This window comes from Brassica napus, chromosome C5 (genome assembly GCF_020379485.1).
Source record: "Brassica napus cultivar Da-Ae chromosome C5, Da-Ae, whole genome shotgun sequence".
NCBI classification, from domain to species: Eukaryota; Viridiplantae; Streptophyta; class Magnoliopsida; order Brassicales; family Brassicaceae; genus Brassica; species Brassica napus.
Genome location: NC_063448.1, coordinates 45,875,482 through 45,889,143, shown reverse-complemented (window position 1 = coordinate 45,889,143; position 13,662 = coordinate 45,875,482). Strand labels below are relative to the sequence as shown.

General features: G+C 36.1%; 3 protein-coding genes across 3 annotated transcripts; all 3 read right to left on the bottom strand.

The window, feature by feature from the left end:
• Nucleotides 1–7,788: 7,788 nt before the first annotated feature.
• Nucleotides 7,789–9,225, bottom strand: LOC106390125 (receptor for activated C kinase 1C). Its single transcript, XM_013830519.3, has 2 exons — nucleotides 8,278–9,225; nucleotides 7,789–8,048 (listed from the first exon to the last, which is right to left on the bottom strand). The coding sequence occupies exons 1-2, from the start codon at nucleotides 9,151–9,153 to the stop codon at nucleotides 7,947–7,949; spliced, it is 978 nt and encodes a 325-aa protein (XP_013685973.2). The 5' UTR covers nucleotides 9,154–9,225; the 3' UTR covers nucleotides 7,789–7,946.
• Nucleotides 9,226–9,387: 162 nt separating this feature from the next.
• On the bottom strand, nucleotides 9,388–11,499 carry LOC106436134 (target of rapamycin complex subunit LST8-1-like). Its single transcript, XM_048758441.1, has 10 exons — nucleotides 11,253–11,499; nucleotides 11,070–11,171; nucleotides 10,881–10,993; nucleotides 10,643–10,712; nucleotides 10,405–10,482; nucleotides 10,191–10,307; nucleotides 10,039–10,121; nucleotides 9,855–9,934; nucleotides 9,713–9,772; nucleotides 9,388–9,628 (listed from the first exon to the last, which is right to left on the bottom strand). Exons 1-10 carry the CDS (start codon nucleotides 11,358–11,360, stop codon nucleotides 9,522–9,524), a joined length of 918 nt encoding a protein of 305 aa, XP_048614398.1. The 5' UTR covers nucleotides 11,361–11,499; the 3' UTR covers nucleotides 9,388–9,521.
• A 208-nt stretch (nucleotides 11,500–11,707) lies between these two features.
• On the bottom strand, nucleotides 11,708–12,079 carry LOC125587300. The gene has a single exon (XM_048757539.1). It carries the CDS (start codon nucleotides 12,077–12,079, stop codon nucleotides 11,708–11,710), a length of 372 nt encoding a protein of 123 aa, XP_048613496.1.
• Nucleotides 12,080–13,662: the final 1,583 nt, after the last annotated feature.

Here is a 13,662-nt window from a genome sequence, read left to right as displayed (position 1 = left end):
ATCCACTGATATAAACATAATGGCTTGTGCTTACATTGAAGTCCCATACTATAATCTTATTACTTGAAAAACATCGCAGTTCACACTTTCTTTGATGGCATCTCATGACCTACTTGCAGTGCTGATTTATTATAAACACAAGAGATTTCTTTTATAAGAATATATGGACTGATTTGGATTGTTCTTTATCGAACTCCTTCACTAAGTTTTACTTAGTCTTATCATATTCAATGCAGCTGCTTTTGCTTCAGTCCATGAACAGCTTAGGAACAATGCTGTTCTTTGAGAACTTCTTTTCTCATCTTTCTGGTACCTTTATTTTCTTTATCCAGTGATAAATATACTGCTTACTACATCATTATTTCTTTTGTTTCCAGACTTCATCAATTTCGAGTTTGTGTAGTAGCATCCACCACATAGGAGCATATTTCCTTATAATCTGTTCCTTTGGTCTCTATGAGTATCCTTGTGTAACAAGCCATTCTTTGAATGCTGTAAGTAGTAATGTGAACGACCTCTTGACTACTTGGTCACGTTCCACATCTCACGATTTTCTTTCCCTCACAAGACCTATTTATCCACTGGTCTATATCATCAGATGGCGTTTCTATATATTTGGCCAATACGCCCATCTCTTCTTTAAACTCTTTAAACCTCACGTTTTCTTTTAATCTAATCTTTATTCTTTATGAGTACTCTTACGTGGGTTCATGATCCTCGCTTTATATTTTAAACTCAAGTGCTACTTTCTTTTATGAGCTCTCTTGTATGTAAATACATCATTGGTGTTAACACTCTTATGTAGTTCCATAGTGTTCCAGACATAATCTAATAGATTTGAGATCTTATTATCCAGGACTTTTACTACCTTGCAGTTTGGCGTCCCAAACTACATGGTTTGGTACCTTAGATGTTTAGCTGGCCAGCCTTATCTCTCAATCTGGACTGGTTTCCTTTGAACTCGGATTTGTATCATTCTATGCACCTTTCATTTCTTTCCGAGGTTTCTTATCTTTTGGAACTTATTGGTCTATCTTGTATAGACACTGTAGCAACTTGATTGTGTCACATCAAATTCGTGGTGCTAAGCTGGTATGACTTAGTCATTCTTTTCATTTCGGATCAATGTGTCTGGCATCTAGTTCTGCTAGCTTTTGTATCATTTGATCACATTCTTTGGACGTCTTAAATCATATTTTATAGTCTGAGGATCTTGCCAAGACAATGATAGTAAATATCATTATATTTCTCTTATTCTCTTTTACCAGCTTATTTCTTTCTCCCCCTGATGTTGGATAGTCGGATTCATCAGTCATGCGATCCGTGTACCTGGCCATAATTTGATCACCCATATTTGGCACAAGGTTTCTTAAAAAAAACGTGGGAGAAAGACATGTTCCTATCCAACATATATTCCCAATATTTTTCTCATCCTCTTCTGAGGTTCCATCCTAGACGGCACATATGTATGTGGTGGTTTATTCAAAATCTGTTAGGATGGTATATGTCTGGTTTATGACACGTATTCATTCTGAGATGGGATTATCTATGCTCACTAATATGGCCTGATGCATATTAACCTTACACATGTAAATCCTTGTGTCCCCAAGCATTAGGTAGTGGCCTTTGTAGTATAAAGAATTCGGCCAAGTCTTACTATGGTCATAGACCATGTCACACGGATTTGTAGTATGTTCATGGATCACAGTTTGTCCTCACTCCCCCTCATAGACATACTATAATCACGTGATACTTGGGACAATAGAGCCTAATAAGTTTCCCTTGTGTACATGTTACACAACGTGAGATTTTATGGGATAACTCTTTGTGCCTTTTGCAATGTGTGCATCAATTTTTAAAGACCTGGATGGCTAATCCAGTCATGCCATAAAGTGTATAAAATTTCGTGGGTATACAGGTTACCATGGCTTTTTCCTTTATCATACTGATCCTTGGCATAGTCTAGATCAGTAGAGTATGTAGGTATAGTCTTGACCACTTTCTTATAAGGCCTTAGGCGATTTTCTTATAATCTGAAATGAACTTTTGTTTCCTTTGCCCATTGGTTCAATGTGGAAACCATTCATGCTCAAGTCTTTATAACTCAATGGGTCTTTTATTAGGTGAATAAATTCGTGCCCCTTTAGGTAATGTCGTGGTCTATAATAGACTGACTATCCTTTTATTAAGTTTTTATTGTCATTTATTAATCAAAAAATCATCAAGCAAATCAAACATAAAATCAGAATATCGAAATCTCGTTTCTTTAGTCAATGTATAAGCCGGCCTCACAATCCATATATTTCCACACGGCTTCCTTGGATTCCTCCTTATCATTTTTAGCCTCATTGGCTTCAGGAGGTCTCATCTCACTGTTTCGTTGCTCAATGTATCTTTTCTGAAGTTTTTCAAATCTGCTAATAGTATCTATAACTTTCTGCTCTCTTTGCTCAGTTGCCAATAGGCATGACAATAGGTCATTATAGGTGGTGAAACCCTTAGCCTTATGTGATAACAACGTGGAATAGGTTTTATATAGTAAATCCTCATTTGTTACCACTTCACCACATAGTTCAAGACTATAGGCGATTTTCATCAGAACAGAAGTATATTCGTCCACGGATTCAAAATCCTGGAACCTGAGAATCTTCCATTCATTCATGGCTTTTCGCCATACTGCCATTGAGTATCTGGAATTTAGTTTTGTCCAAAGGTCACAAGGATCCTCAATATTTAAGTACTGATCTCTCAGATCCTCAGTGAGATGATAACGCATAATTGTTATGGCTCTATGCTTTTCACTTTCAATTGCATTATTGCCATCAATGATACATTTCCCGAGTCCTCTAGACTTCAGGGCAACTGAAGTGTTCATTACCCATTCTAGATAATTATCTCCAGAGAGATTTAGGGCAGCATAATCCGAAGGCTCAAATTTCGACATCTGAAACATATTATTAATCAGTTCAAGATGCAACCGAGTCAATAAAATTAATCCATACGGTTTCACAAGTCTCTCGACCAAACAATTAACTACTCGACCATGGTGCGAGAAAAACAAGTATGCGAGGTCTATATGATGCTTTAGGCCACACGGCCTTATAAAATTGTGATGCAACAACCCTAGAGGTCGGATTTTATATCTGAATGCAATCAAAACATCAATCATAATAACAATCATATTCATGCCGATTTTTAATTAATGTGAGACCAGGTCAATAATTCTTATGTTTTAATTTTCTTAAAACATTTAGTATGATCAAGCAATCAGAATAATAATGCAAGTATCATCAGATCATATTAGGGTTTCAAGGCCCATTTTTTCGGTTTGATTTTATCAATATCAAGCTTTACAAAAGAATTAAATCAGATCAATCAGTCAATTTTAGCAATTCTCTAGCAATCCTAACAGTAAAAGGAAAATTTCCAGCAAGTAGAAAAAGAAATTTCAGAAAAAAAGAAATTTTCTACTTTTAGCAAAAAGAAAATTCACAATTCTGGACAGTTAACGGTTTTAATCAAAACTAGCAATTTTTCTAATTAGTTCATTCGATATTCAAACAATTAATCACAATATGGAAACTTGTTTATCAATCGATTTATGCAAAAAAAGAAAATTAGGGTTTTCAGCAATTTAACAATTTTAAGATCAAATTCGATTCTAAATAGTTCTATTTACTCAAACAATCATCAAATATAATTCAAGGTTTTAATCTAGCAACCTAAACCTCAGATAAATCAAAATCAATCAATCAAAACAGTCGGATCAATTTAGGTTTTTGATATTTTAGATTTTCAAAACATCATAAAGGAAACGGATCATATAATTTAGATTTAGGGTTTCAATGCCCTTAGTGATCAATCAATGTTCTAGCAACCCTAACATCCATTGATCTATCAACTTAACAGGAAAACAATCTAACCAAAACTTAGTTCCATATGTTAGGGTTTCTATTATCCTAGATTAGGGTTCTTCAAATTTTAATGGTTCAGATCTTTATCAATCAACCAAATTCAATGTAAGTTCTTTTAAGTTTCTAGTTTTGCCTTTAGAAACTTATGGAGTGTAGATTTGGACCACCAAAGAGAGAAGGAGGCCGCGAGCTGATCGTTCTTCGAGTAGGGTCGCAGACGGGCTGCTTGCTTGGTCGGATCACGAACAGGGAAGAAGGAGAACGTCTGGTTTACTTGATCACGTCTAGAAAGAGCTAACTTCAAGAGAGAGAGAGCTCGGATTTGGGTTAGGAAAACGATTAGGGTTCCAAAGCAAATCGGCGACGCATACTGTAGCAGAGCGTGACGGCGCGTCAGTGATCGGATCGACAAGCAGTTTATAGCGTCTGATTCGTCTCGGCGAGAGCTTCAATTTGATATATTGCTGGTCGTCTGGATCCTCACGGTTTGGGAGAACGATCTCTTTGAAGTTCTGTCGGAATTAGGGTTTTGTGATATTCGGCTGAGTTTAAGGAATTTTGTGGGGACTTAGGGTTAGAGGCTATCGTGCTGATAACGTGTTATAAAAGAGATGCTGTGAAAGCTTATTATTACTCATGACCAGAGGTCCATATTTATACAAGTATTAGACCGTCTTATTTAGACCGTCATAAGAGAAAAGGAAATCCTATTCCTAATAGGAATAGGAAATAGTACTTATCCTAAATACATATGAAAAAGGATAAACATCAAGTATAGATAAATGTAAACTCTCATTCGCCTAAGTCATTAGCGAATGGGCCGGATGGATAGCTGATGGGCCAGACAATTTGGACCTGATATTGGTCGATCACCACTTGGTTTATAACAAAATTGTCTTTTTTTTTTTTACATATTTCATTTCATAAATCCCAAAAGCCCACGTACCGAGGTTTTCAGTGTCTACAAAGATCCATTTTATAAACAGCATCGGTAAGTTTAACCATAATTAGAATCCCCGCTGAACAAATTTTAAAAATTAACTAGACCCGTGTTTTGAAAATGAGAATATTTTTTCTTTATTAATGTCTCAAAATATTTTCAAGTTTATCTTATATATATTATTAAATTTTCATTTAAAATATGGAAAAACATTTTGAGTTCAACTTTTTATAGAGCTTTTTTTTAATATTTTTCGCATAGTGAAAACATTTCACTCTTTAAATTCAAATATAAATTATGTATCAAAAACTTAGAGTTTAATATTTTTGTCACAAATATATTGCACAAAATATATGCCAAATCATTTAAACTTTACTCGACATCATTTAAATTTCAAAGTGCAGATTTCTTTTTAAATTCTATAAGAAATTGATAGTTAACATATTATGTATTTTGTATGAGATAACCTACTACATTTATGATTCGTGGAATTTTGTTTTGCTTTGTGGTTTATAAAACAACAAAGATATTCAATTCAAAATAGATTTTTATACTTTTAAAATGTGTTTTTAATAGTTAATAATTATTTTATTGATTAACAAAATAAATTTAAATATTCTTAGGAATATTATTATATAGTTAAAAAATTTCGAATATATTTTTTGCAATCAAATCATATAAATTTGCTAGACAATGATACATATCAATTATGGAGCTAGGTTACACTAAATCACAACTATTTTTGTTGGGAAAAATATATACTATATTAATATGTTAAGAGAAATAAATGATAATGAAGATATTTGACACTAAAATATTCCAATGAAATAAATCTGTGACATTAAACTGACCAATGATTAGATCTAACCTAGAAAATAAATATGAAATGTGAAGATAATGAATTAACCTGAGATTAATAAAAAAGACAACAGTTAAAAAGGAAAAAAAATAAAAAGGCACCGAAGAATGATCAAATCATATGTGGCTTCAAAAGAGGAATCATTATGATAGATCATAAGCACATAAACCAAAACCAGAATCAGTAAACAAAAAATTATGTGTATATATATAAAGTCTTAACATATACCAATATTTAGTACTTTAGTTAACATTTGTATTTCACTCTTTTGATTTGAAAGGTATGCGGTACAAAATTTAATTACAAGAGACTACAAAACATTGAATATCCCCTATATATTAATTAAAGATCTTTTAAATAGTTATAACTTGTATTTTGTATTAATTAAAAAAATCGCTTCCTATGTGGCAGTTGTTTATACCTTAAAAGTAACTATCAAATGGTGCTAGCACTTTCAGTTTGGTCAATCTTACTTTTTTAAGGGTACCTACAACGTAGTCTGTGATCTGAGTGGTGATACAATCAACATGTGCGCCACCCTTTATAGTGGCAATGGAGTTCACCAAGCTAATCTAATAACATAAGAAACCATTGTAAGGAGATTCCAGTTTAGTCCATCTTCCTTGGGAAAAAAGTAGTATGATTGAGTCAAATACATATGTGAGAAACTTTCCCTCACTTAAAATCACACAAACAACACATCGGGTATTGGCTTCAACTTTTTCAACAACCAGGCTAGTCACATAAAAATTCATTTAGAATATGAAAATGAATTCCAAGACACACAATTAGTTTTATAAGTGAAAATGTGACAAACCTTGATTTATTGGATGCGTAAAGAGCATAAGATTCGAATTTAAAGATATATTCCAACAAATAGTAAATTATGAAAGAACTATGGTGAGCAGAAGAATGAAGAAGAGTCCATATATAAATTTTTAAAAAGTTTTCTATTATAAAATAGTTCAATGGTTTTTTTTTTATCAAAAGTTCAATGGTTAAATTACTGAAAATATACAAATTTTATTATGAAAAGATACAATAGTCAAGTTCCTGAAACAACACAACTCTTCAAAGAATGAACATGTCTTTTGCTTAAGTGAATCTATGAAATCATATTCAGATTCTTAAGTGACAACGTAGCACTTAGATTAAATATTAGATATAAACTCCACCGTTAGATTTTGAATTTTTTTCAATAATACACGACGTTACGTGTGCATCTCATTGAAAAAAAAGTCACCAGAGAAGAGTTATAGACTAAAGTATTAAGCTTAAAACCATTTCTTTTTAACAACTCATATTGTAGAGATGGTATAAAACATGGCCATTATGTTTGATTGAAAAACCAAATTACCATTCTCAACGAAAAACTAACCGACCTTGCTATATTGATATTGTTCTTTTTACGAACGCTGGGGACCAGCGTCAGTAACTGAAAAGTACATCCTCACCATCGGAAATGCAGCGCCGTTAACACAAGACAAGCATACTTTTTCAGCCACGCGGTTAGACGCAATAACAAAATTAGACGCTGGAAATATCAGCGATAGCAGCGTCTTCATTTTTAGTCGCTGCGGCAAGCTCCGGTAGTTTAATTCACTTTCAAAATCGATCATCTTGTCTCCACCCAAATGTTATTTTTTGTCGCTACCGCCGGCCGCAGCGGCTATAAAAAAAACAGGGCTATTACCATTTTGCTAAAGCTACGTACGTGATTTGACTGTTAATATTCTAAAAAGATATAACTCTTCAATGAATAAACATGTATCTATTAGAAAAGAGTTCAATGATTAAGCTTTTGAAAATATACAACTTTTCTGTGATGAAAGAGATTCAATGAAAAAAAGTCAATAGTTAAAATTTTGGAAAGATATAATTCTTTAAGAAATGAACACGTTTTTTTTTGCTTAAATAAAAACTATGATATCTATACCCTTTTTTTTTAACAACTAACTAAAGATTTCGAAGAAACACCTTGCTGGTTTACTATGACGTCGTGTATGAAGGATAAAGCCAAAAGTTACTGTTAACGCGAGAAGATAGAACCTCAAACCAATTCTACGATCATGCATGTGAATAGTAATCAAACTATCAAAGGGTAAACATTCGGACTTAGTTTTCTTTTCTGGAATTAAACGAAAATAGAGGTTCTTGGTGGGGTAGTAATACATAAGAAAACTTCAAAAACACGACAGAAGATTTGGTAACATCCATCTTCTTCTTATAGTCTCTAGTAACGACCAATACCCCAGACCCTGACAACTCCATCAGTGTAACCACTGAACAGTGTGCTTCCATCTGCACTCCAGTTCAAGCTTGTGCAGTAGTTCACCTGTACCATTTTGGAATCCAGAAAACATCATCAATCCCATGAATCAAAGAGAAAAATTAAGCAAAACGGAAAATGATTCATTTCTAACCAAAGTATCAAACTTTTATTAATTAACTATAAACCCAGTATACTTTCGCCACTAGTTTTGATGTATTCGGTAAACTAATCAAACCAAAGTTAAAACTTTTCATTAGAAAGAGTCCAAGAATTGTAAGAATAACGGCATTACCTTCTTCTGGTTACCAGTTCCGGCACCACCATCCTTCTCAGCCTCCGCCTTAAGGTCAACCTTCAACTCATCAACAACCGTCTTACTCTCAAGATCCCAGATCTTAATACTGCTCTCAGTCGCAGCACACAGCCAGTACCTATTCGGACTAAAGCAAAGCGAGTGAATAATCGATCCACCCTCAAGCGAGTACAGCTTCTTCCCCTCAGCCAAATCCCACAACAAGATGACACCATCTTTCCCACCACTAGCACACAACGAACCATCAGGCGACACAGCCACAGTGTTGAGGTAACCCAAGTGCCCAGCAAGAGAGCTCTTCAGCTTACAGTTCTGAAGATTCCACACTTTCACAGTCTTATCCCACGAAGCGGACACAATGGTGGGCACAAGCGTGTTGGGGCTAAACCTCACACAGCTAATCCAATCCTTGTGCCCATCAGCTTCAGAGATCGTGTACTTACACTCCCCAAGCGTGTTCCAGAGCTTGATCGTACGGTCACGAGAGGCCGACACGATCTGACGGTTGTCGACAGAGAAGGCCACGGAGAGGACGTCTTTCGTGTGTCCCACGAATCTGCGGGTGGAGACACCGGTGGCTAGGTCCCAGAGACGGAGCTCGCCGTCCCAGCTTCCGGAGAGAGCGAACTGCCCGTCGGAGGAGAGGACCACGTCTTCGACGAAGTGAGAGTGGCCTGTGAGACGACGCTGGGCGACGCCGTAGGACTTGTCGTCCTTGGTGAGTTTCCAGAGGATGATGGATTTGTCGCGAGATGAGGTGACGATGATGTCGGAGTTGTCGATCGGCGTGGCGATGGCGGTGACCATGTCGGTGTGGGCGCGCATTGTGCCTTTCAGTACGAGTCCCTCGGCCATGGTTAGGGTTTGGGTTTCTTCTCGATTCAAAAAATGGCGTATCGGAGCGAGAGAGCGGTGGAGATCTCGTCAAATGAAGCTATTTATACTCTAGGTCAAATATATCAAACTAGGGTTTGCTTATAATGGGCCGTACATGGGCCTTCTTGAGGGAATTTTTTTATTTTTGTTCCAAGTTTGTGGGAAATTGTTGTCATTATATTTCCGAGTTGTTTGATCACAGAGAGGTCAGAGTAAGAAACTAACAATTAAAAGGTTTAAAACTTGAGATGAATCTGATACAAATGTACAAGAGATTCCTAAACACACAAAAGAAAGAAATGATTATCTGTTCTTTATTTAGTTTGTTTGACTGTTAATTCATGTTTTTAATCATGGAGGGCACAACACACGGTTGCTTTGTGATGACCTTGGTACACCTTCACTTCTTTTCCCGCTGGCATTGACCACAACCTAGCCGTCATGTCCGATGATGCTGTGCATATTACCGAATAAAAAAAAACAGTTTAAAAGACTGTTCTGTCTCTCCTAAGACAAGTTGTTGATTAGTGATGAGTACCTGTTACAAGAAACTCTCCATCCACTGAGAAGACGCAGTCCCATACCCATCTTTGGTGTCCTGTTAGATAAGGTTGATGAGTGTGTAAGAGAGAGCAATGGAGAACCAGTAACGTTTATCTAAAAAAACATGGAAAGCTCACCTGTTAAGACTTTCTCTAGTTTGAAACCATCGACGTTCCATATTTTGACAGTTTTATCAGATGATGCAGTCGCTAGATATCTGCTAACAGAATATGTAAGGGAGATGATGGAGGAACCGTGTCATATGGAGAGAGAGAGAGAGAGAGAGAGAGAGAGAGAGAGAGAGAGTAAGAAACACATTACTTGTTTGCGGGAGAGAGTAGACATTTAAGGATGTGGCCGTTATGAGCTTGCAGCTTATGAAGTGGCTCAAACTCTGTCATCGTCTGAAAACGATACAACAATTTAAATGGCAATGGCAACTATACGAATGTGACTTGAATGACTTATCATACCTGTTTTCCGCGCAACAAGCGCCAAACATAACATGTTCCACGGTTGTTAGCAGCAACAACCATAGTCCCATCCCACATAACCGTTAGAGAGCGTACAGGTGTATCAACTTCTGGTACCTATTAGTTCCACAAGAGAGAGATTACACAGAATCGTTTAAAGATCCTGTTTGGGTGAAAGCTAAGAAAAATGTAACAATCGTGTCAAGGAAATTACCAGTTCACAGCTACACGAATTCGCTCTGAGATCCCATACACGTATATTGCCATTTTGGTCTCCAGATATCAACTCAGTCTGTAGAAAAAAAAAACGCAATGTTCATGAATAAAGACCAGACACAATGTGATTGCAACTGAGACAAATATCCTAGAAGCAAACACAACTCTGTTAAGCGCAGCATAAACAGATCTCTTAAGTGTATACTGATGACACATGGCTTTTACAGCTGATATACCTGATTTGGGTGTAAAACAACAGTGTTAACAGCGGCAACGCTCTCATACTCTCTTTGGCAACCTGGAGCCCTACATTTTGGTCTTACGAGTCAGCAAAGAAATGCAGATCAACTTAAGAAGTAGCTTCAAGACAAGATTTTTTCTCCTAGCATTTGCACTTTAATGATTTAATCTATTGACACTCAACTCAACACTACAAAAAAAACAAACACGAAGAACAACAACATAGACACTAACCTCAAGTCCCAGATTTTAACAGTACCATCCTCTGATCCAGAATACATCCATTTCCCATCACACTGGAACCCCACTGCCATAACATTGTTGGTGTGTGAATCATAGGTCATCACCTGATTCAATCGCACAGAGATCATTCAAGTAAAACCACAAACACACTGTAAATCAAAAGAAAGGGTGAAACTTTACAGGTTGAGGGCTGTTGGAATTGACATCAAAGAGACGTATATGAGGATTACAAGCAGCAGCTATATGACGCTTATCTGGGGTTATCTCAAGCCTATTCACATGCTGAAGAAACAAGACAAGGGTTTTGTTAATGTTGAAAGCTTTTAAGATGATCTATAGAGAGAAGAGTGTGTCTGTCCTTACCGAGTCAGGATACTGAATGGTACGGTAACAGCGACCGCTCTCGGCTTCCCAGAATCGGATCGTGTGATCGTAGCTCGCTGTTGCGAGAACCACACATGGCTGACTCATTCTCGATCCTCACAACTAGGGTTCCGCGATTGAGAGGATCGAAGACGACCGGAGAATAGGAGAAGAAAATTAAGAATAATCAATCTTGATAATTGAATCTGGGGGGGTGTTTTAGTGTTTAAAATATATGCTGGGGTTAAATTGTCATGTATAAATAAGTTAAGACCTCATTGTGATATTTTTAAATATCAGGACTGAAGTCAAATACTTCCAAATGGCCGTTACGAAAGCTATGATTTTTTAGCTTTATTAGATAGTTTTTGCCGAAATCAGTTTAAGCCGTCTAGACGGCCTATCTTTTTTTTTTTTTAACTCAACATTCTTAAAATATTAATCCAAAAGATTGATTACACCATAGGCTTATCAGCCTCAACATAAGTTTGAATCCAAGAAGGCATAGTAGAAATCAAAACAGAGGAGTTACTCTCAAAGTTAGAAGCCTTTTTTGCTACTCTATCTGCCACTTCATTCCCTTGTTTACTCTTGAAGACTACTCTGTGATCACCTATTTTATCCAGCATATGAAGGATATCTGCAGTGTAGGTGCGGATGCTTGGGTGATAGCTTTCCTCCTGAATGGCCTGAATCAACTCCTTACAGTCGGATTCAAAGATGACCCTTCTGTAGTTGAAGCGTACCATGTTGAGTAAAGCCCATCTTAGCGCTTCTGCTTCAGCTTCAATAGGTGATCTCAAGCGACTCAAGGTTCTCGCTCCCATCCATAAGACACAGCCCGCATGATCTCTTAGACAGACTCCTCACAGAGGTCCCAAAAACTCTACAGAACAACAATGAGACAAAGATAGAACCCTGGATCTTGTGGAGACTTTGGAAAAGCAGAAATGTTTTTTGTTTCCAAGGGGTTGATTATGATGTCCAGAGTCTGTTGAACAGAGCAAAGGAGGACATGGAGGAATGGAACAAAAGAAATGATTTAGAGGTTAAAATTGAGAGTACAATACCGATCATGAAGGAGATAGAAAGATGGAAGCCCCCGCCACAAGACTGGCTGAAATGCAATAGTGATGCAGCATGGGATGAATCAAAAGAAAATTGCGGGCTGGGGTGGGTTCTAGACGGCCTATCTTCTATAACCAAAAAGATTTTTTTTTTAAATCCAATTTTTATAAGATTTAAATTAGTTTAAAACTTTTTAAAGTGGTTTAAATTGTTGTAAAATGATTTAAATTGGTTTAAATCGATATAAATTTGTATAAATTTATTAAACTGAATACTACTCCCTCCGTTCCCGAAAGTATGATGTTTTAGATTTTTTACTTGTTCCACAAAGATAGATTTTCTATATGTTTAAGGTACTTTTTTATACTTTTAAGAAACATTAAATAAAAATATTTGAATTGATTAAATTTCATTGGTGAAAAGTTATTGGAAAGTGTATAATAAAGTAAAAGAAAAATTAAATTATAAACATTTATTGAATTCTTAATAAGCGTGAACACTTTAGAAAATCTTACTTTCGAGAACAGAAGGAGTAATATAGTATCAATTTATAAATTTGTTTAATTTTTTTATTTATATATATAATTTTGATAACTAGAGCAATCAATCCTTTTATCAACACTAGTGTAAGGTTGTTCTATCGGCAAGTCTCTTAAAATATTGGTGTTGGTACTACAAAGTTTTTCTAAAAGGATCATTTTTCAGGTATTATGGGACCACTCTAAACAAAACTGGAAAAGTGGGTGTGCAGCAGGAGTCTTTCAGTTTTGAATGCTGAAATAGAAGACTTATTTTGGACAGCCTCATGTATGAGAGACATGAAGATATTTCGATACCATTCGAGACGGACTATTCGGACCTAGTGGACATGACTACAAACCCGGTGGATTGGCCAACATTCGCGACAAAGATCAAGGTGTTCTAGAGATTACACGAAGATTTCGAAGATGTGAGCATGCACGTATTCCTCATAATAGGAATGGTCAGGCGGACGCGTAAGCAAAAGAAGCAAGAACCAAATGCTATATTTTCCCCATATATATCAGATCCGGCCAGATAGAGGTGCTCCCTAGAGAATCGGCTCGTTTGACCACCACTTGGTCTTAGTTTAAATGGACAGCTAACAAAAAACAAAAAAAAAAAACAAAACAAAACTGGAAAGGTGGATGTTGTAGAGCTTCTTCGATTATGGTCTACGCTCTTTCTCTATTGTTTCTGTGTTTATTCGTTTCTAGCTTTCCCCTCGTATTCTCCCTTAAAATTTTGCTTTGCATTAATGTTTCTACTAGGATAAGAAATATCTCATATCAATAAATATTTTTGGCCCTTAAACAATTTGTTT

Excerpts from the sequence above, each read along its gene's own strand:
- LOC106390125 (XM_013830519.3), bottom strand. The coding sequence starts at position 9,153 with ATGGCCGAGGGACTCGTACTGAAAGGCACAATGCGCGCCCACACCGAC. Across the intron at positions 8,049-8,277 it reads GAACTGGTAACCAGAAGAAG|GTGAACTACTGCACAAGCTT; the intron begins GTAATGCCGTTA and ends AAAATGGTACAG.
- LOC125587300 (XM_048757539.1), bottom strand. The coding sequence starts at position 12,079 with ATGGGAGCGAGAACCTTGAGTCGCTTGAGATCACCTATTGAAGCTGAA.
- LOC106436134 (XM_048758441.1), bottom strand. The coding sequence starts at position 11,360 with ATGAGTCAGCCATGTGTGGTTCTCGCAACAGCGAGCTACGATCACACG. Across the intron at positions 11,172-11,252 it reads CCATTCAGTATCCTGACTCG|CATGTGAATAGGCTTGAGAT; the intron begins GTAAGGACAGAC and ends TTGTTTCTTCAG. Across the intron at positions 9,629-9,712 it reads TGGAGAGTTTCTTGTAACAG|CATCATCGGACATGACGGCT; the intron begins GTACTCATCACT and ends TAATATGCACAG.